The 22802-nt window shown below is 40.8% G+C and overlaps 1 protein-coding gene across 3 annotated transcripts in view; it reads right to left on the bottom strand.

Annotated features, from left to right (window-relative positions):
- lrig2 (leucine rich repeats and immunoglobulin like domains 2) overlaps positions 1–15821 on the bottom strand; it is a 52485-nt gene extending 36664 nt beyond the window's left edge. For all 3 annotated transcript variants that reach the window (XM_016993346.2, XM_003220459.4, XM_008109851.3), the window contains exon 1: positions 15389–15821. In XM_016993346.2, coding sequence (XP_016848835.2) covers positions 15389–15591 — 203 coding nt within the window. In that variant the 5' untranslated portion in view covers positions 15592–15821. The remainder of the gene's footprint in view (positions 1–15388) is intronic.
- Positions 15822–22802: the final 6981 nt, after the last annotated feature.

The following is a 22802-nucleotide window of genomic DNA, read 5'->3' as shown; positions in this document are numbered from 1 at the left end:
AGGGCCCAAAGTGAAGCGGAATAGGACAGCAGAAAGACATTCCGCAATCTATCTTATCTTATAAAACTAATGACTTGTGCTTTTTAAGGATACTAGCAGAATGTATATCAACACTGCCCATTCAAATATTTAAGGAAAATTCAAGTAATACGGGTTGGAGTAGAACACAGAAACGTTGGTTTTTAGTTTGCGAGGATTCAGTCGTAATATTTTATGAATGATGAAACACTTGCAGTCAGAGTTCCTATGAATATAAACCATGGGTATCATGACCCTAATTCAGAAAGACATGCAGAATCTCAGCAAGTTTTTTGATAAAGTTAACCCTGAAACGTAATAGAAAAGTGTAGATTATTTTTAGCCTCGAGAGGTAAAAAACGAAGAGGGAGCTTAAAAATATCATCAATCTTCAAATATTAGGTTAGCATACTCAGGAGATCTAACTGCATGTTAATGATTCAGTTTCAAACAGAACATTCTGATGCAAGTTTCACCTTTTGATTTTATATTCTATCTATGGGCTTTAGTTACCACAGAATCTAGCCTTTCATTTTGGTTTAACTCTCAAAATAATCAAGGAGACTACTGTAGACAACCAGGGACTAGTACAAAGTCAAGTGTATCCCAAAAATTGCAAGGGAAAATCATCAATTCTGCATGAGTACAATTAATACTGCTGTGAATGCAAATACACTCTTAGAGAAGCAGCAGATCACACACCACGCTTACATGGATACATACAGTGCATAGAATCAGTTCCATAATCCATAGATCTAGCTCATATGCAAAGCAACATTCCAGAATATCTGGAAATGGGAGATTATCACAAAAGCCAGACACATCTGGGTTCCATCTTCACTACTAATGGTAGAAGGGTAAAGATATACATCCCCTTCATACCGTTCCAAAATACATAAAATAGTGTAAAACAGGAATCAGGGATTGTCTCAGCTAAAGAGAAACTCAAACTGCCCTAACAATTTTCTTCTGTCAGCAGGCTTCAGACACAAATTAAGGGTACAGATGTCTGATGTCAAAAGTCTACTCTTTCAAGGTCAAACTGACACAAAAGGTGTCTAATATTAACAGTCAGTGTCAGCAAAGTTGAATGTTGCCGGATGCACATTATTAGATCATCATTTCGAGATTCAAAAGAAATGACTTTGTAACAGCATTGTCCCAAAGTCTGCAATAGCTGCAGTTGACACAGATATGTAATTTTACCCCAAACAGAGCAGGACATGGTGATAATTCTGTTAAAGAGCAGTCTCTACTATGAACAAATCTCAGAAAGCCTGTTATAATTACAGAGCTCGACTGTTGAAAAGGTGACTGCACAAAAAAATTTCTTTGAGCGGTCATGCTTTCTTGGATATGACACAAGAATGGAAATGGCAAACTTTGAACTTCAGAGCAATGTAATCTATTTTGGGATTTGCATTTTGCTATCCCGCTCGGAGCCTATGTTTGTCTTGTCTTTGTTCTATGTTAAAAGGCATTGAATGTTTGCCTATATGTGTAATGTGATCTGCCCTGAGTCCCCTTCGGGGTGAGAAGGGCGGAATATAAATGCTGTAAATAAATAAATAAATACTCTATATTCTTGTGCATAAATCGAAAAAGACTGACAGAAATTTTTACTCCTGAAAACTGGGCTCAGCTTATACACAGACCAATGCTAGAATAGGGATCCAGTTTGAAAGTAGAAGAGGCAGAGGTGAAAGGTTCCCACTCCATTCCTTTACGCTTGCTCAAATCAGAGGAAGAAAAAAAGCATTCTCCCTCATTCCTGAACATAGTTCAGCATCAACAGAAGGTGTAATTTTGGGTGCTTATGGTGGGTAGAGCAGAGGCGACATTTTAAATAAGGGCTTCCCATATAAGCTTCTTGTCTGTATTAAAAATTGCCACCACAATTTCAAAAGCACCCAGTACAAAGGTTAATAAATTTGCATACTGTAGCTTCCTATCTGCTATTATAATCAACACATGCAAGAATGTCTGGATCTGACATACAACAAGTCTTCCAAAATAACACTTCTATGTTACAACACTCACGATATTTCATAATATGTAGAACAAGAGCTTCCAACATTTCTACTGCATTTGCTGACAAGCGGTGTATGCAAAATCCCACATTTGGCTACGCAGAATATTTTACAAGAAGCTAAAAACATATATTCATCAAAAATTATCTCTTTCTCCCATTGGAAAATATGTATTCTCACTTTTTCTCCATTATGGTAGACTTGAACAGTTTGTTAACTGTTATAGTTATTCAGGGATTCAGTTCTCACATACATCTCTGGCTGCAACAAAGAAATGCCCCTTAAGTCACAATACACAAAGGAAGATTGTTGTTGGTGCCATTTGCAATGGTTGCTCTCTTGAGACAGAAGACACTAAGTACAAATGAACAAAAACAGTCTTTTCAGCTGGAAAAACATAGTGACATTGACACTCCTCCCTGCAATATGCCTTAAAAGAGGGCATGTTTACCGTCTGTTTTAGTTACTAAAAAGTGACCTGAAAATAAGCAGGGAAGAACTTGGAAAAGGTGGCCACAGACTAAAAGGTAACTAATGCCCCTGGTGGCACAGCAGATTAAACCGCTGAGCTGCTGAACTTGCTGACCGAAAGGTCGGCAGTTCGAATCCAAGGAGCAAGAGTGAGCTCCCACTGTTAGCCCCAGCTTTTGCCAACCTAACAGTTCGAAAATGTGCAAATGTAAGTAGATCAATAAGTACCGTTCCGGCAGGAAAGTAACAGCGCCCCATGCAGTCATGCCGGCCACATGACCTTGGCGGTGTCTACGGACAGTGCCAGCTCTTCAGCTTAGAAATAGATGAGCACCAACCCCCAGTTGGACACGACTAAACCTAATGTCAGGGGGAAATATTTACCTTTACCTAATGCAAATGTGTGCCACCAGTATTATTAGGGTATATAAGACACCGATAAAAATTGTGATTCTTTGTATCACAGTCAATGAAGAATTCTGTAGCTACAGAGAGTGGATGACAATACAGTAGAGTCTCACTTATCCAACACTCGCTTATCCAACGTTCTGGATTATCCAACGCACTTTTGTAGTCAATGTTTTCAATGCATTGTGATATTTTGGTGCTAAATTCGTAAATACAGTAATTACTACATAGCATTACTGCATATTGAACTACTTTTTCTGTCAAATTTGTTGTATAACATGATGTTTTGGTGCTTAATTTGTAAAATCATAATCTATTTTGATGTTTAATAGGCTTTTTCTTAGTCTCTCCTTATTATCCAACATATTCACTTATCCAACGTTCTGCCGGCCCGTTTATGTTGGATAAGTGAGACTCTACTGTACATATAAATACTGCAGTACAACCTGGCTTTAATAATCAGGAAGAGATCCTGGAGTGGAAAAGAGGCTATTGAAGGTTTGGATGATAGAGCTATTATGTTCTCTGCTCCTACATCTCTAACAAATTTGCTAGGTATTTATCTTATGTAGTTCAATATTTTGATAGGAAAAAGAAACACTAACCAAAATCAGCACCTTTAAATTACAAAAGTCCACTTTTAAAGACAGTTAGCTCAAAAATCTGTTCAAAAAGGACTTATGCTCACATAAATGAGAAATGTGACAGCCTACATCACCAACAGAACCTTGGTCTGTCCAATGAAAAGGTCTCAGCTACCACCCTTTTCTCAATCTTGGGACAGTGACTAATAACTACTCCTGTTTTGGATTAAGCACTTGTAAATCAAAAGCTGCCTGTGTGCGTGACTAGGATTGACATTAAGGGACTTTAAAACTTAATTAAGTTTTATTCAAATGACTCTTAACAGACAAGACTATAGAACAGTAAGAACTACTTATTCATAAGGTGTGAACCAGTTTAATTTCAGACAGTTGAAACATTTAAGACTTCTTGCCCATATCCACCCTTCCAAACAAATTAATCTGAGTAAATGAGCACACATGCAACCCAAATGTTATGGATGTTTACAAGGAAGTGTTGCTGTGTTCTGAGGCTTCATGCATTATTTTCTTTCAAATTTATTTTAAATTTTTTGATTTTCAATAAATTTACTCAAAGTGGCTAAAATCCTGTATGAAAGCTATTTGTGTTTGTTTTTGAGGACCGTGGATTTGAATGTTTTCTGTTAACCCAATGGGTGTTACGGCTAAATTCCACAGGAATGTAGAAAACTTAATTTAAAAATGTATGTTCTTGTGCATTTCAAAACTAGCGCTCACTGGGTTTTAGTCCACTGTTTCATCAGAGTATTGTTGATTCTGACTGGCAGAAGCTTTATAAAATTTTAGACAAGAGTTTTTTCAACTCATCTGAAGACTTAGATGTTTGTACCTGCGAAATTCTGTTTACTGTGTAAAGAAAATATAAGAACCAATGACCCACCTAGACCCCTTCTATACTGCCATATAAAATCCAGATTATCTGCTTTGAACTGGATTATATGGCAGTATAGACTCATATAATCCAGCTCAAAGAAGATAATGTGTATTACCTGATTTGATAATCTGGATTCTATGTCAGCGTAGAAGTGGCCTTAGACCACTGTTTCCAGAGGTGACCAATTAATTGCTCCTCCAAAGCACACAAGCAGGTGACAAAAGCAAAGGTTTCTTTCATTGTATGTTGCCAATATTTGGTAGTTGGGTCTGTTTTGAACCTTCACACTCTCTTTAGTTATCATGACTTGATTGGCCACGATTTTGCCTACCACCCTTTTAAAGGTACCACAGGTAGTAACAATCATTCTGCCCAGTTCAAGTTGGTTTGCAAAGTGCCCCACTACTGTGGGATGAGCTGATCTAGCCATGGTAAAATTAGCTATTCCCAGACTGGACTACAGCTGGCCCTCCTGCGGGTTTGATTATTCATGGATTTGATTAATATGTTCTGTTTAAGAATCTCTACGTCCTCCAGCAAAACTCTACAGTCAACACCCAGTGGAGGCTAACTATAGATTTGTGCTGGAGAACCTAAACATTCCTAGGGAAAATACTTTACTAAGCATTTATAGGTCATCCAGAAAATTCTATTGGGAGTCGACCATAGAAATTCTTAAGAGAGGCATTCTCTCAGGTTAAAAATGTTTTTAATTAATGGTTTTTCCACTCTCAAGGGAGTTCTGAGCCCTTATCCTCAGTGGAAGTGGAGGGATTATTGTCCTCTAGTGTTCTGTACAGCTCTACCTTCTGCAGATATTTCAACTGGCCCTATAATACTTATGCTAATAGGTACTTATATAGGGTGATATATTATATTTACACTGCAACAATTGTTTTATTCAAATACCTTAGGTTCAGATGACCCAAACTTATCATACTGTCCCCTCTGTAAGAGCTACTGAAGAGGTTGGCTCCTCCTCACATCCAAAGAATGACCAACAGAGATGTAGAAGAAAGTTTTCTGTGTCTAAATCCCCTGCTTTGAAGTTTATTTGCCCTCCTCTTACAAAGCAAAGATGTGACAGGATGTCTCACTTTTACCTGCTATGCTTGCCTCTTTTGATGGATGCTTCCTATGATGGTGTTTAATTTCTGCTTATGTTTATATTTATGGATTAAAAAATGTTGGCAACTATCTCAGTGCTTTAAATGCAGTTGAACAGATGTGAATACTTTTTATTCGTAAATATTCCTATATCCTATGGGCTATCCCCTATTGGGTACCAAGTCAGTAATTTCTGGCTAGTTTTTAAAGTAAGTAAAAGTTGCTATCATTAACCTGCCTCCCCTTGACTTGAAGGAGGAAGAGAGTCTTCTTCCTGACATAATAAATTGCCACCACCCTCTCAGCATTCTTAACATGTGCATTCTGTGATTGATAGAGAAATTTTATGTCTCCCTCCACAGATGATGATGATGACTATTTATGCCCCACTTTTTTCCTCCACAAAGGGGACTTAAAGTGGCAGATGAAAGCTTAGGTGAAGCATAAGAATGCATTAAAGGGTGATTGGGGACACAAACCAGCTGCTTTTAACAGCCACAAAAAGCTACAGGTTTTCACACATAAAATTCACATCAAATTGTTACTATGTATTAGCTACAATAAAAAAAAAACCAGAGAAGGATTCTAGTCCTCGCATCCTTCATTATAAAATCTGAGTATTTACCCCCACTGTGCTTCCAGTTCTTCAACCTGTAACTGGCCACTACTCAGTTATTGACTTCTACAGTATCTCTAACAATCAAGTTACAGAGTTACAGTCATCCATCAGCCACTAAGTGAAAACAGAGTGACATTGAAAAATGTTCACATAGTGGAAACTAATTAAAATATTTTTATTTCCTAAAAGAAACAATAATCAGAAGATCTTAGAGCATCCCTCTAATAGCTGCACAACAGGTTTCAACAATGTGTGCAATATTACAAAATAAAGACAAGATGAAGAGATACAAGGCAAAATGATTCAAGAATCAAATACAGTAGAGTCTCACTTATCCAACGTTCTGGATTATCCAACGCATTTTTGTAGTCAATGTTTCCAATACATCGTGATATTTTGGTGCTAAATTCGTAAAGACAGTAATTACTACATAGCATTACTGCGTATTGAACTACTTTTTCTGTCAAATGTGTTGTATATCATGTTTTGGTGCTTAATTTGTAAAATCATAACCTAATTTGATGTTTAATAGGCTTTTCCTTAACCCCTCATTATTATCCAACATATTCGCTTAACCAACGTTCTGCCGGCCCATTTATGTTGGATAAGTGAGACTCTACTGTATGTGTATAGATATTCCGGATGTGACATCTGTAAAAAGCTTAAAAGATTTTTTCACATAGTATGAGTTTAGATATATAGATGATAGATTAAGTGACAAATTTAATAAGACTATCTAATTTCACTCAGATATCAGATTACATACACTCAATAGTCTCCCTTCCTAAGGTAGCTGGGGTGTTCTCAAGCTTTGTGTTGGAATCCATTTGGCTAAGATATATACAGTAGAGTCTCACTTATCCAACATTAGTTTATCCAGTGTTCTGGATTATCCAACGCAGTTTGCATCCCGCCCCGATCCACAGCTGTTTCTCTAGGCAGCAAGGATTTAACTTTTTATGGATTTAATTTCCAACAATGTTGCTACCGTAAATTCATTTTATGCAATTCTATCTTTATTTGCAGCCTATTGTTAGTGGCCAATGTTTTTGTAGTCAATGTTTTCAATATATTGTGAAGTTTTGGTGCTAAATTCATGAATCCAGTAATTACTACATAACGTTACCATGTATTGGACTGCATTTTCTGTTGATTTGTTGTAAAACATGATGGTTTTGGTGCTTAATTTGAAAAATCATAATATAATTTGACATGTAATAGGCTTTACCTTAATCCCTCATTATTATCCAACATTTTCGCTTATCCAACATTCTGCCGGCCTATTTATGTTGGATAAGTGAGACTCTACTGTAGATACTTTCTATAACACACACAATACCTGAGAAAAATGAGGAGGTCTTGTTGAACTGATCTGTCATGGACATGTCACAGTCACTATCTGGTCAGGTTTACACACACTTGGACTCAGAACCTCTACAGGGATAGTGGACAGCCAATCTCAGCAGGCTGATGGCTATTGGGAATTTTCCTGTCATCTTGGCAGCAAACTCAGTAAAAGCGCTGACTGACCTTTGAAATGGAGAAACGACATAGGCAGTAGACATGATCCCTCTAATGAGTATTCCCTCTAATGAAATAAACCCAAATATCTCCTTGGTTTTCCTATGACGTGGTGGTGATGGAGTGAGTAAAATGGAGACTAGAATAACTTTGGCAGAAGATTGAATTATGCAACTGACCCATGGATTTGTGCAAGTGCTGATGTGGCTCTATCCAGGTGGGGAACAGGTTTATACAGCATCTGTGTATGTGTGTGTGTGGGGGGGGGGGAGTTACCCCAGGACACTGATAGATCTATATAGCTTTCTAATGGTTCTTGGGAAGTCTTGTATTGGCCTCAGCTAACATATCTGTTTGAAGTCCTGGCTGATGTCTCTGTGTAGTCTCTTCCAACTCTATGATTCTATGATTATCTCTTGGGTAAGGAAGTGACCAGGGTAGCAGATTGGTCTGAGCACCCACTCTCCCAAAGTGGAACTGGCTACAATCAAATGGGTAAGACAGTCACCCCAGCAGCTGCAAGGAACCATCCAGTGGAGCTGTGAAGAACTTTCAGATTACCTTCATACATTTCAATCTGTTTTCAGGCCAGCTTAAGTAGCAGAGACAGTTTTGGTCATCTTGGTTAGCAACCTGCAACAAGACTCTTGCTTTTGTTGGACTTTCCAACATCCTGGTGCCATTGTCTATGGTATCCTTCTGGGCCACCTTGCAAGGATGGAACATGAAGGCACATTGGCTCCCTTCCTTCCTAGAGGGGCAAGCCAAAACGCTAGTGTTTAAAGCAGTGGTTCTCAACCTGGGGTCCCCAGATGATTTTGGCCTTCAATTCCCAGAAATCCTAAGAGCTGGTAAACTGGCTGGGATTTCTGGAAGTTGTAGGCCAAAAACATCTGGGGACCCTAGGTTGAGAACCACTGGCTTAGAGATTCCTTGGACATTATTCTGTGAGGTCCATTCTAAATGAAGTTCATGGGAGTGGTTGTTTTGAGATCTGAAATTTAGTGTCACCAGTATGATGACAAAATCACCTCTACAACTCCTTTCCACCAAATGCCAAGGGAACCATTAAAGCTCGAAGCCAGTGTCACCACACATAATGGATAGGATGAAGGCAAACAAACAGGTTCAATCCAGAGGGAATTAGATCAGGAAATTGATATATAGCCTGTGCTAGATGGCATTACACTCCTCCTGAAAGACAGTTTTGGTGTACTCCTGGACTCAGCCTTGAATCTGGAGGCCTGAGTTCACATATCAATTATGCCCATTAGTGGAGATAATTGATTTGGTTGTGAGGACATATGCCTTAGCTATTCAGATTACTGTAATTCACTCTGCATAGCTTTTGAAGAGTATTTGCAAACTTCATTTCAGACAAAGAGCTGCAGCCCAAGTGTCAAGTGGGCCTGCATGCAGGGATCATAGAACTTTCTACTCCAACAGCTCTATAAGGCTGCCCGCTGGGCTGCACAGTCAGAGCCAGAAGCTATTTTGGGTGGACTTGGAAAAAAAGGTTTGCCATATAAACTTCACAGTCCTGGTTGCCAGTCTGTTTCTGGACACAATTCAAATTTCAAGCCATACAGGTCCAGGCTATTTGACAAACTGTATTTCCCTTCATGAGCATGCCTGGTCCCTGAGATCTTTTCTACCATATTCACAGGTACATCTGGTGGCAACAGAAGATAAGAATTTCTCAGAGGCTACCATTACTTTGCGAGTCCCCTCCATCCTTCGAGGAAACTAGAATGGCTGCCCCCATAACTATCCTTCCCTTGGCAGGCATTTTTGGTTAAAAACAAAGAAACCCAGGCTTATAGAAATAACAAATTCTGAAAGAAAGGGCATGCTCTATTGTTTTAAATTGTAGTCTATTAACTGCTTTTAATCCTTTTAAAGTATATGCTTTTTAATATGGTTAATAATGTAAAGTTGATTTAATGTTTATTTTGACATTTTTAACAATACTGTGATCATTTTAATTTGTAAGAAGTCTTGATTCCCAAGAAGCCTTTTGTGGAAAAGTAGGGTATCAATGAAGTTAATATAAGATTAATATAATAGTAACTTTTACAAAACCAAGAATCCAGTCATTAATTTTAATCTACAGTCTATTTGATATACCATAAATTACACAAGGAATCCTGGGGAGCTCAATGCCATACATAGTTCCATTATCTTTAAAAACTAAGCTCCCACTTTCTAGATGACCATCTTCTGAGAGTGGAAACCATAAGCAACTGAGGTGTTTTCCTAAATCTGTTTTGTCCAAATAAATTCATAGAGCAGCAAGCAGCTGCTGAACAGATTTACTCAAGCAGGCAGTATAAAGTCTGTCACATTGCACATTTCTGGTTATGGTTTCATTTACATGGCAAGAAACTTGTTGAACTCACTGGGTGTTATTTCCAATTATGCATGGACACATTCAGGCTGCAAAATGTCCTTCTCAGATGTGGATAAGCAAACTGTTAATTTGAAATTAAACTGTTATAAGTCACCACATATATTTGATAAATATTATCCTAACTCTGTTTTTTTTTTAAGAAAGATCAGCTCCTCACTCTTACTGGATATTCAATATTGTAAAGTCACAAAAAGTTACTTTATTAGTAAATAAAGTATATTCAACACAAAAGCACATACATATAGGTTAAAGGGAGATTTGTTAACATCAAATCCAACATGAGAAAGTGTGTGATATCTATGATATTTGTTTACAAAGAATATACAAGCAAGCAGTTACAGAACCCATTGTTTACAATTTTCTCTATATATAATTGTGCATATACATTATCTGTTAAATAAAGATGCAGCTTGACAAAGGAAGCTCAAATCTATAAAAGCTGATGTAAGAATAATGTGTTAGTCTGCCAAGTTTCATATACATGCATACATGCATATATAATATGTTAGAAATTCACTTTAGCCCTTTCTTGATTTTCTTAAGTTTAAAAGCCAAACAAAAACTACAGTATCCTGGCTTGAGTAAGGTCTATCTGGCTATCTGAACTCACTTAATTAGCAGCTGCCTTTTTCAACACCGATAGAAGTAACACTACTATACTAGGAAACTCGGCATGTAGCATTGTAATTGAATGATTTGGTAATAAGGCTGGGTATAAAATGACAGAGGCAGCCCTGGGCTTATGACAAATGACTCAAGAATAAAACTGGACACAGAATCAACAGTAATTAACTTGCTAAAACTGAGGGTCTCTTTCATTATATGAACAACGAAAGAGACCCTCAAATAATTTGGAGACATTCTAGTATGTATATTCAACAACACTTTATACAGGCTTCCATTAGTTATCAACAGTTTCTGCATCTCACTGCATACGGTTCATGCAAATCCCAAAATCCTTCCCACGCAGTACAAGACTGGGCATATCAACACTACAGTTCTAAACATGTTTAACAACTATTCCTCTTCACAAAGAACTCTGGGAACTGTGCTTCTGTGAAAGAGGTAAGAGAATAGTCTCTCAGTCTCATATACTTGTACTAAACTATGACACCTAAACTATTAGAAAACCCACTGCTAGACAGGCAACTCTAAGAAGGGATCAAGGTTATTTATATTTATGAGGAACTGTCCTAAGATTTGTCTTTCAGAACCAAAATGTCACAGAAAGGACACTTGAAAGATCTGCAGGGGGGATAGCACCAAAATAGAGGAATAGTTTCCCCATCCCCATAAATTTATTTATTTATTTACAGTATTTATATTCCGCCCTTCTCACCCCGAAGGGGACTCAGGGCGGATTACAATGAACACATATATGGCAAACATTCAATGCCAACAAACAAACAACATTCAGTTTTAGACAGACACAGAGGCATTTTTAACATCTTTCCAGCTTCACGATTCCAGCCACAGGGGGAGCTGTTGCTTCACCGTCCATTGGTGGCTGTTCTTCTTCATTCTTTTCCTCGTGAGCAGTTTTATGATGTTGTTGATTAGTTAAATTAGCCTCCCGCATAAAGCGTACCTAAATTTTCCCTACTTGACAGATGCAACTGTCTTTCGGGGCTGCTAGGTCAACAGCAAGCCGGGGCTATTTTTTTTTTAAAATGGTCGGAGGCTTAACCCGACCCGGGCTTCGAACTCATGACCTCTCGGTCAGTAGTGATTTATAGCAGCTGGTTACTAGCCAGCTGCGCCACAGCCCGGCCCCTAAATGCCACTAGTCCTCTATGAATTGATCAATTCCCTATATAAACCCGTCTAAGATGGTAGCCATGATTGCATCCTGGAAAATGTATATTAGAACATTCTGTGTGGGATGCTCCATTTTATTTGTTCTGAATTACCCATTACAATATTCATCTGAATAATTGTATTCATTTCATTTACAATTAGAGTTTTCTGTTTTATCAATACTGCCCATAATTTTGTACACCAATATATTCCTTGAAGTGTCTTTTAAAAATAAACAGCCATCTACCATGGCTGCAACATACTATTCCTCATCAAACGTTGCCAGTTCAAAACCTATCAATGTATATGTGAAGCTATTTCCAGGTATAGCCTGATTAATCTGATGTAGCAAGAACAACTGAAAGTTTATTTTATTTGTAAACACTGCACAATAAATCTATTCAAGGTGACACACTACTCCTCGTTGCTTTTGTAATACTGGATTTGTTCACAACATTTTACTTATACTTTAATTGGGATTCATTTGAGATGAGCTACATTTTCAAAGTGCACCCAAAATAAAAAGAGCACACCACAGACCAGGTTTAGATTATAAATATCTTCTCTCCTCTCTCCTCACTTGACTTTCAGGGACCAAAAGACAGAGATGACACAACACAAATAAGCAGGCAAACTATTTTGCAGCATGGCCAATATAAACCAACAGGTCTGCTGCCCAAACAGTTGAGTCACACACAATCCTCAATGTTTCGGGGAATGCTAAAATCAATACTAATTCGAGCATTTAAGAGAAGCAGAATCCCAGTACAATTTATTGTTCTGAGGAAGCGTGACCAAACACCATCAACAAACACATCAAGAATCCCCAGAATCACCTCTCTTGACATATACAGGGTGTCCCACAAAAACGTATACACAGTTTAACAGGTAATAGTAGCTATGATGACTACTTGAAGGCTAATTACATCTGTATTTGAAGAAAAAATGCTAATGATTTAATCATACAGTAGAGTCTCACTTATCCAACACTCGCTAATAATAATAATAATAAAACTTTATTTATACCCCGCCACCATCTCCCCAACGGAGACTCAGGGCGGCTTACATGGGGCCCTGCCCAAAACAATACAATATAAACAGCATATAAAAGAATGACACATCACAACACAATAAGCAATACAATAAATAATAATATCCATTACAAAATAAATCAAGGAAACAATGAAAAACAAGGGCAGACCACATGAACACTAAGTTAAAACTCGGGGTAAGAGAGACATAAAAATAAAAACCACAGCTAAACAGGGTCATAAGGAAGTGGGGTATTCTGGAGGATAGGTATTAGAGGGAGCAACGGAAAAGAAATATAAAATAGTTACTCTCCAAAAGCACAACGGAAGAGCCATGTTTTCAAGTCTTTCTTGAAGGCTGCTGATGTGGGGGCTTGCCTAATCTCAAAGGGCAGTGAGTTCCACAATCGGGGGGCCACAGCAGAAAAGGCCCTCTTCCTTGTTCCCACAAGGCGGGTCTGGGATATCGGGAGTGGGGACAGGAGAGCTTCCCCTGATGAACGAAGGGATCGGGTAGGCTTATGATAGGAGATACGGTCACGAAGGTAGGTGGGTCCCAAACGTTCTGGATTATCCAACATATTTTTGTAGTCAATGTTTTCAATATATCATGATATTTTGGTGCTAAATTCATAAATACAGTAATTACTACATAGTATTACTGCGTATTGAACTACTTTTTCTGCCAAATTTGTTGTCTAACATGATGTTTTGGTGCTTCATTTGTAAAATCATAACCTAATTTGATGTTTAATAGGCTTTTCCTTAATGCCTCCTTATTATCCAACACATTCGCTTATCCAACATTCTGCCGGCCCATTTATGTTGGATAAGTGAGACTCTACTGTAGTTACAAATTCCATCCTAAATTACAGTTTTAGGTAAACTGTAACTTGTGCAGCTATGTTCACACTGTCAAAACAGAGTTGCAAACCTCACTTATAAGTTTCTCTTGCAATTTTGTGACACTTCTCCTACCACTGGAACCTTCAACCTTATTAAAACATATATACTGGGGGGAGATGCCAAAAATAGTCCATCTTTACAGGTGAATACATTTGAGGGGACATCCTCTAGAATGATACAAGAACATGAAGAATGAAGGACAGGTTGAGTATCCCTTATCCAAAACTGTTTTGTTTTGATTGTGGCACATTTGTATTTGTAAACATCATGAAGATGGGACCCAAGTCTCAATATGAAATTCACTTATACCCTATACCAGGCATGGGCAAACTTCAGCCCTCCAGGTGATTTGGACTTCAGTATACTGTTAGGAATTGTGGGAGTTGAAATCCAAAACACCTGGAGAGCTGAAGTTTGCCCATGCCTGCCCTATACAAATAGCCTGAAGGTCATTTTATACACAATATTTTATATAGTTTTGTGCATGAAACAAAGTGTGTATACATTTGACCATCAAAAAGCAAAGGTGTCACTCTCTCAGCCATTCATGAGCTATTTTGGAGTATTTCAGCATTCAGGATAAGGGATACTCAGCCTTCAAGTTGAGGTTAAAAATGCGAATAAAACTATGTTAGGCACACACCTACCTCTCTTTCTCATGACTTTTAAGAAAGACTTAAAGACCTGGCTATTCAAACAGGCCTTTGAAAATGAATAGTAATATTCCCCTTCTCTGTTTTATGGATATGGGTATTTTGGATTTTGTCTACGTTTGTTTAATCTATTGGAACCACTGTGTTTTAAATATGCTTTTAAGTAATGTTTTTGCTGTTTATTGCTTAACCTGTTTATTTTGTTTACTTAATCAACTTGTCATTTATTTTGTATATATTATTTATTGTATTTACTTATGTTGTGAGCTGCCCCAAGGCCTTTCAGGGAGATGGAGAGGGACAGAAATAAAGATTATTATTATTATTACAGTAGAGTCTCACTTATCCAACACTCACTTATCCAACGTTCTGGATTATCCAACGCATTTTTGTAGTCAATGTTTTCAATGCATTGTGATATTTTGGTGCTAAATTCGTAAATACAGTAATTACTACATAGCATTAATGTGTAATGAACTACTTTTTCTATCAAATTTGTTGTATAACATGATGTTTTGGTGCTTAATTTGTAAAATCATAACTTATTATGATGTTTAATAGGCTTTTTCTTAATCTCTCCTTATTATCCAACATATTCGCTTATCCAACATCCTGCCGGCCCGTTTATGTTGGATAAGTGAGACTCTACTGTATTATTATTTTCTAGAATACTGTAGAATTAATGCAGTTTGACACCACTTTAACTGCCATGGCTCAATGCTATGGAATCATGGGGGGGGGGGGGTGTAGTTTGGTGAGGCACCAGTGGGGGTGAGGAGGCTAAAGGTCTTGTGAAACTATAGCTCCCGGGATCCCATAGCACTGTGCCATGGCAGTTAAAGTGGTGTCAAACTGCACTAATGTCACAGTGCAGATGCCCCCAGAGCAGTCGTTGTGTAAGGCGAGGGAAGAGGTGGACGGTGAAGGCCCAGACTTACAGTGCTGTGGTGTCGGGAGGCAGCGGCAGCAGCAGGCCCGGTTCCACGCTCCGACCCGTCGCTCGGAGGCGGCTGCAGTCCAACACGCCTCGCCGGCAGGAGCAAGGCCCGGCAGGGGCGCAGGCCTCCCCTGCTGCCCTCTGGAGAAGGAGCACGAAGAGCAGGCCGATGGGCCTCGGAGGAAACCCCCGGCGCCACCGCATCCTTCCCCCGACCCCGTTCGCTCTCTCTCCCGCCGCGGAGGCCCAGGCAGGCCTCGACGAACTCGGCCTCACATACGCCCCGCCCCCTCGCCTGCTTGCCCATGCGCAGACCGAGCCTACGCAGGAGAAGGCGGAGCCTGCTCGTCGGGAGTCCAACCTGGAGGAGCTCTGCACATGCGCAACAGGGCCGCGAAAGAGCGTGTTGGACGAAGGTGCCTCTGGCGACCGGGCGGCGGGGCTTGAGTACCAGGAGCCAAAGGGGCGGGGCTAAAGTGTAGTGAAGCAGATTGGGCGGGGCAGAGTTCTGTGAGAAAGCACACTTGGATTGACAGAGATGCGAAAACCGTTGAGGCTCGTGTTGGTTGGTAGGGTCGAGGCATATTAGGCATCTACACCAGGCATGGGCGAACTTGGGCCCTCCAGGTATTTTGGACTTCAACTCCCACAATTCCAAACAGCCTACCGGCTGTTTGGAATTGTGGGAGTTGAAGTCCAAAACACCTGGAGGGCCCAGGGTGGCCCATGCCTGATTTACACCCTTTGTGGATCATAATAAATTGTGGCAAGTTCTTGGTGATATGGATACCAAGTCACCTTGTTTGTCTCTTGAGGGATATGTATAACAGCCAAGTAGCAAAAGTAAAAGCAGACCCTGGAACAACAAACTGGTTCAAGATTGGGAAAGGAGTGCGGCAGGGGCTGTATACTGTCAACTTACCTATTCAACTTGTATACAGAATGCATCACGTGACGTGTGGGACTTCATGAATCCAAGGATGGAGTTAAAATTGCTGGAAGAAACATTAACAACCCTAGATATGCTGATGATACACTTCGATAGCTGAAAGCGAGGAGGAGCTGAGGAACCTTATAACCAAGTGAAAGAAGAAAGTGCAATAGCTGGGTTGCAGTTAAACATAAAAAAGCCGAGATTATAGCAACCAGACTGATTGATAACTGGCAAATAGAGAGAGAAAAAGTGGAGGCAGTGACAGACTGTATTTCTAGGCATGAGGATTACTGCAGACACAGACTGCAGTCTAGAAATCAGAAGACGTTTGCTTCTTGGGAGGAGAGCAATGACCAATCTCAATAAAATAGTGCAGAGTAGAGACATCACACTGGCAACGAAGGTCCGCATAGTTAAAGCAATGGTATTCCCTGTAGTAACCTATGGATGCGAGCTGGACCATAAGGAAGGCTGAGCAAAGGAAGATGGACACATTTGAAATGTGGTATTGGATGAAAATTCTGAGAGTGCCTTGGATCCAGGGCCATAGCCAAAAAAAATTTCAGGGGGGGGGTTGAAACTTTTTTTTAACAAATCATGAAGAGTAGTTCCATAACACAAAATAATTTAGAAATCAGGCTCCATCAATAAATTTCAGTGGACACTCATGGGGATTTGGTTAATCAGTTAAAATTCATGAGTAAACCAGTTTTTTTAAAAAAAAAATGAAAATTTTCAGGGGGAGAGGTTGAACCCCTAACCCCCCCCCCCCCCCTTTAGCTACATACATGCTTGGACCATAAGAAAGTCAAACCAGTCCATACTCCAGGAAATAATGCCCGACTGCTCACTGGAGGGAAGGATATTAGAGGCAAAGATGAAGTACTTTGGCCACATAACGAGAAGACAGGAAAGCTTTCCAAGTCCAATACAAGGTGCAGGTTATCACTTATAAAGCCTTATAAATGGTTCAGGACCTGCCTATCTCCGTGATCGTCTCCTCCCCTACAAACCTACACGGACCCTAAGATCATCTGGGGAGGCGCTCCTCTTGCTCCCACCCTGTCTCAGATGCAATTGGTGGGGACTTCTTGGCAGTGGCCCTTCGGCTCTGGAACTCTTCTCAGGGAGATCAGGTTGGCTCCCTCCTTGACCATCTTCCGCCAGGAATTGAAAACATGGATGTTTTGGAGCGCCTTTGAATAGATAAGCCCACCAGACTTATTTATTTATTTATTTATTTACAGTATTTATATTCCGCCCTTCTCACCCCGAAGGGGACTCAGGGCGGATCACATTATAACACACATAGGGCAAACATTCAATGCCCATAAACACATCAAACAGAGACTGAGAGACACACGCAGAGGCAAGTTAACGTTCTTCTGAGGGGATGTTCGATTCTGGCCACAGGGGGGAGCAGCTGCTTCATCATCCACACTGACAGCATTTCCTCATTCCAGGTCGTAAATTAGTTAATCTTGCCTCCCACTTTATAAGTGGTACCTTATCTCCTACTTGATAGATGCAACTATCTTTCGGGTTGCTAGGTCAGCAACGAGCAGGGGCTATTTTTTATTTTTAATTGACGGGTGCTCACCCCGCCACGGGCTGGCCTCGAACTCATGACCTCATGGTCAGAGTGATTTAAGGCAGCTGCTCAACAGCTGCGCCACAGCCCGGCCCTGACTTGTCATCAGATTGCTATTTGTCTATGTTTACAAAACTGTACGACATAGCACCCTTCGATGGATTGTCACTTTGTCGTGGTGAGGGGGCTTGTATGTTCCAATGAACCTACGGGCACAACCACAGGAGTCACACACTCCCAGGAGTGGCCACAGGGGAGGATCCAGACCAAGAACAATCCAAAGACCCAAAACCTGAACAGCAGAGCAGGCGGAGGATAACATGGTACATGTTACAACGGCTGTGAAGGCGGAAGAAGGCTGCAACAGACTGAGAAGCCACTATCGTTGTGTTAATCATACCACTGCTGGGACCTCAATCTGTGAAGACTGTGTGTTGACCGGCCGTGCACCGATCTCCACACATTAAAAAAAAATCACGCACAGGCGTCTTCCAAGAAATGGAGGACCATCATCCTCGAACTGCGAGGGGTCGCCTAAGTAAGTAAGTAAGTAATGACAAAGTACTGTAATGGAACCTGCCCCATGTTCATCTTTATTCATTCTGTTTTAACCTATGGACCCTTGAGCTTTACACTAGTCACCTTTTGTCGTGTGTAAAATCGGCGCTCAGGCTTTTAAAGTAATTGTCATGTTATGTCATTTTGTTTAGTATTGATATGTTTTAAATTACTGTCAAATTCTGTGTATGTAATGTCATGCTATGTTATTATTCGGGCTTGTCCCTGTGTAAGCTGCCCTGAGTCCCTTCGGGGAGATGGTGGTGGGATATAAGAATAAAGTTTATTTATTATTGTTTAAGAGGGGCTGACCAAGGGCAAGATGGATGGATGGTATCCTTGAAGTGACTGGCTTGACCTTGAAGGCGCTGGGGGTGGCGACAGCTGAGGTGGGCTGGTCCATGAGGGATTTGTAGTTTGGTGAAGCGGCAAAACTGCAACTCCCAGTTTCCATAGCAATGAACTTCTCCCCCCCCCCCCCCCCAAAGTATGGTAAAGGAAGCCTACACTCTTTTAATACTTAAAAGCTCAATTTGTTTTCAAAACCAGAAGTACATTTAGGCTACTTTCATGTACTTATTTCTTGTTGGGGGGGGGGGGGGTTGTGAAGCTCCAGGAGCAGAACATCTACTATAAATCAAACAACTAAAAATAAACAATACTGGCCTTTAGACATGGCGAATTCAAGCACTCCTTTCCAAGGTTCATGGAATTGCTGAAAGCAGCAAATATCAGAACAGCTTTGACAGAATAAAATGAAAGAAAGTAGCAGCAGGAAAGTTCAGGTTCTCTCCAAGTTCTAAGAAAGGTAGAGGAGATGCTTTATTTATTCATGGAAAGAGTCAGTAGGTTCCCTCTGAGGGCCCTTGCAAAGCAGCATTTACAGCAGAGAAGTTAACACAGTTTTTTGAATGCATCTGAAGCAGAGCTTTTCAGACATTTGATGTTATAGAATCAGAACAGGAAGAGACCACAAGGGCGATCCAGTCCAATCCCCTGCTATTCAGGAACATAGCATCAAAACACTCCTAATAGGCAGCCATTCAGCCTCTACTTAAAAACCTCTAGAGAAAGAGACTGACTCCACCACCCTCATAGGCAGCATATTCCATTGCCAAAAAGTTCTTGCCATCAGGAGGTTCTTCCCAATGTTTAGGTTTTTTCTTTTCCTGCAATTTGAATCCATCACTCCATGTCCTAGTCTCCAGAGCCTTAGGGGGAAAAAAAGCTTGCCCACTCCTCAATGTGACATCCTTTCAGATATCTAATCTGGCATTTATGTCCCCTCTCAACCTTCTTTTCTTCAAGCTAAATATATCCAGCCCTCTAAGCCTCTCCTCATAGGACTTGGCTTTTAAACATTTGATCATTTGGGTCGCCCTTCTCTGTACTTTTCCCCCTTGTCAATATCCTTCTTGAAATGTGATGCCCAGAATTGGACACTGGGCTCCAGATGAGGTCTAACCAAAACAGAATAGAGAGGCACTATGACTTTCCTCGGTCTTGACAACATACTCATATTGACACAGCCTAGAATCACATTGGATGTTTTAGCTGCTGCGTTAGTGTTAGCTCATGTTCCGCTTGTGGTCTACTAAGACTCCTAGATCTCTTTCCCATGGACTGTTTTCAAGGTATCACCCATCCTATATTTGTGTGTTTCATTTTTATTGCCATTTATCCCTCTTGAAACTAATTTTGTTAATTTTAGCCCAGCTCTCTAATCTGTTAACTGGATTGTCATTGCTTCTTTGGTGTGGGAGAGTTGGTGCATCCTCTGCAAGGAAAGAGGAGAGCCAGGTGAAGGGACTGGAAATCACAGCCACTCACATTACGTGACTGTCTGAGAAGCAGAACTGCAGCAGAAGGAAGTTTTCACACACATCCATTGTTGAAAAGCAGCACAAGTGGGAGGCTTTGATGGGAATTACTCATCAGTTTTAAAAGGTACTCCAGGAACAAGGGGGGTATGAAAAAGCTACAGGACAAACAGTGGATCGGGCAATGTGATGGTTGAGTCACAGTTCAAGTAAAGAATCTGTAGTCTGTAAGAAAGAGCAATCTGTCATGCCGCTTTCTCTGCATCCTCAAGCTATCTCAGAGCTTAGAAAAAGTTACTTGCATGGTTTACCCTGCTCTACTGCTATTCAGGTTAGTGCTACTGTTAGGCAGAGTAAGGTGACTTGCCTCAGGCAACAGAACTTTAAAGTGAAACCAAAAAGTATCAAATTGCCAATTATTTAGCTTATTGTCATATTTTCACATTGTAAAGGGTACCATTTGAATTTTCTGCCTCTGGCACCAAATTCAGTTGCTTCCTTGTCCATCAAGTGAGATGATATTTTAAGATGGAGCTTTTCTCCAAGGGTTTCATCTGAGTCCAACTAATTTTAAACTCTCCATCCTTTAACAGGAGGCTGGCTTTTCCTTTTAGTTGGGAAACTATACCTGCTGAGAAGTGTCAAGTTAAAATGACAACTAGCTCTAGAAAGCAAAACACCTGTGACAGACAGTTTATCTTCCTTGGTGCTTCATCAGTAAGATAATTATACAACCTAGACAGAAGAGCCCAGTGTCGAAAACAAGGGATAATCCAAACTCTCGGTAGAATACTACTTTTGAAAAATCTGAATAGTTTGTTCCTATTTTTAAAGTTTGGTAGTGTGTATAAGGTAAAGGTTTCCCGTGACGTTAAGTCCAGTCATGTCTGACTCTGGGGGTTGGTGCTCATCTCCATTTCTAAGCCGAAGAGCCGACGTTGTCCGTAGATGTGATGCCTCATGGGCCTTGTAATCCCGTTCCTAGTGTCACTGTGGCAGATGAGGATGAAAACATGGGGTTTTCTCCGGATCAACAACAGCCGGACTCCTTCAAGATGCCTGATGTTGATGTTCTTGCCCAAGAGCCAATTAAAACCGACCTTGAACAGCTCTCACCTCCCTTCGCTAGGAGACATTCCTTTACTGCAGACAGGGGAGTTAAAGAGCGGGTTCGCAGGAGTTTGAGAATTGCTGCCAAACAAGACACTGATTAGCCATGTTTCACCTGGGAAAATCCAGGGAGTCTCACATCTGCAAAGTTAGGTTTCGTTCCCTGTTCTCTAGGGAAAGAGAACGCTGAACACCTGTTTGGCGGGAAAACGAGACCCCGTTAAAGGTGCCTGGCACGGTTGGTTCGTTGCGGAGACAACAGAGCAGCTCCAGGAGTGAATTCATGTTTCCAGTCTAGTGTGGACTTCGCTAAGTCCGCAAATCCAGTTTCCTTGCCTCGTCTATCCAAGCCTCCATGAATTGCCTTGCTTTGCTCCTAGCCACGGATTTTGTTCTTAGAATCAAGTTTTGGATTGCCTTGCCTCGTTCCTTGCTACGGATCTTGATTCCTAGATTCAAGCCTTGTTTTCAACCTCCTTGTGGATTTACCTTGTGCCTTGAAAGACTCTGGACATTTCCCCACACTATTGCCTGGCAATAGTGTGTGTTTCGGTTATTGGATTTTATCTTTGAACTCTAATATCATTTATTGGACAAACTATTTCTGGACTATATTTGGCCTCATTTGAAAGGTCTGCTTCTGGACTACATTTTCCACTTGTTTTTATTATTCTTATATACTTCTTTAATAAAGATATTAGATAGTTATTGGCCTCCGTGTATGGTTCTTGGTGCTCCGCTGCCTAGGGTCTGACAGTTTGTCTCCGCCACCAAAGCACCAAGCAACCTTAGGCCAATATGTCTGTCACACCAGGAGCTGGAGCGGGCACACCTGCCGGGACACCACCGGCCAGTTACACCATCTCCCAGGACGAATTTAACCGGATCCGGGATAAGCTCCGAGAACAAGAGGGAGAGATCCGGGGCTTGAAGGATCGAGGAGCCCGTCTCCCTGCTTTGGCGTTGCCAACCAAGTTCTCCAGGGAGGCCTCCAAAGTTCATGTATTCCGCCGCCAGTGTATGGCGTACCTAAAAGCCTGTCACACTGAGTTCCCACAAGAAGATGTCAAGGTGGCGTGGATTTACAGCCTCTTAGACGGACCTGCAGCGACTTGGGCGATGGCGCTGTACGACGCAGGATCTGTGTACCTAAACACTGCACAGCAATTCTTGGCCCACCTCCGGAATACGTGGGGAATCGAGGACGACCAAGAAGCAGCGGGTCACAAGCTTCGACGTCTTTTTCAAGGGGATAGACCACTGGCTCAGTATATAGCCGAGTTCTGGGTGTTGGCTCAAAACACCGGCTGGAATGATGTAGCCCTCAAAGGACAGTTTCGTGAGGGCCTTAACCATGAAATGCAGGAGGAGGTCTCCAAGGTGGAACCCCCAGAGACTCTTG

This window comes from Anolis carolinensis, chromosome 4, assembly GCF_035594765.1.
Source record: "Anolis carolinensis isolate JA03-04 chromosome 4, rAnoCar3.1.pri, whole genome shotgun sequence".
Classification (NCBI taxonomy): Eukaryota; Metazoa; Chordata; class Lepidosauria; order Squamata; family Dactyloidae; genus Anolis; species Anolis carolinensis.
This window is presented reverse-complemented; position numbering and strand designations above follow the sequence as displayed.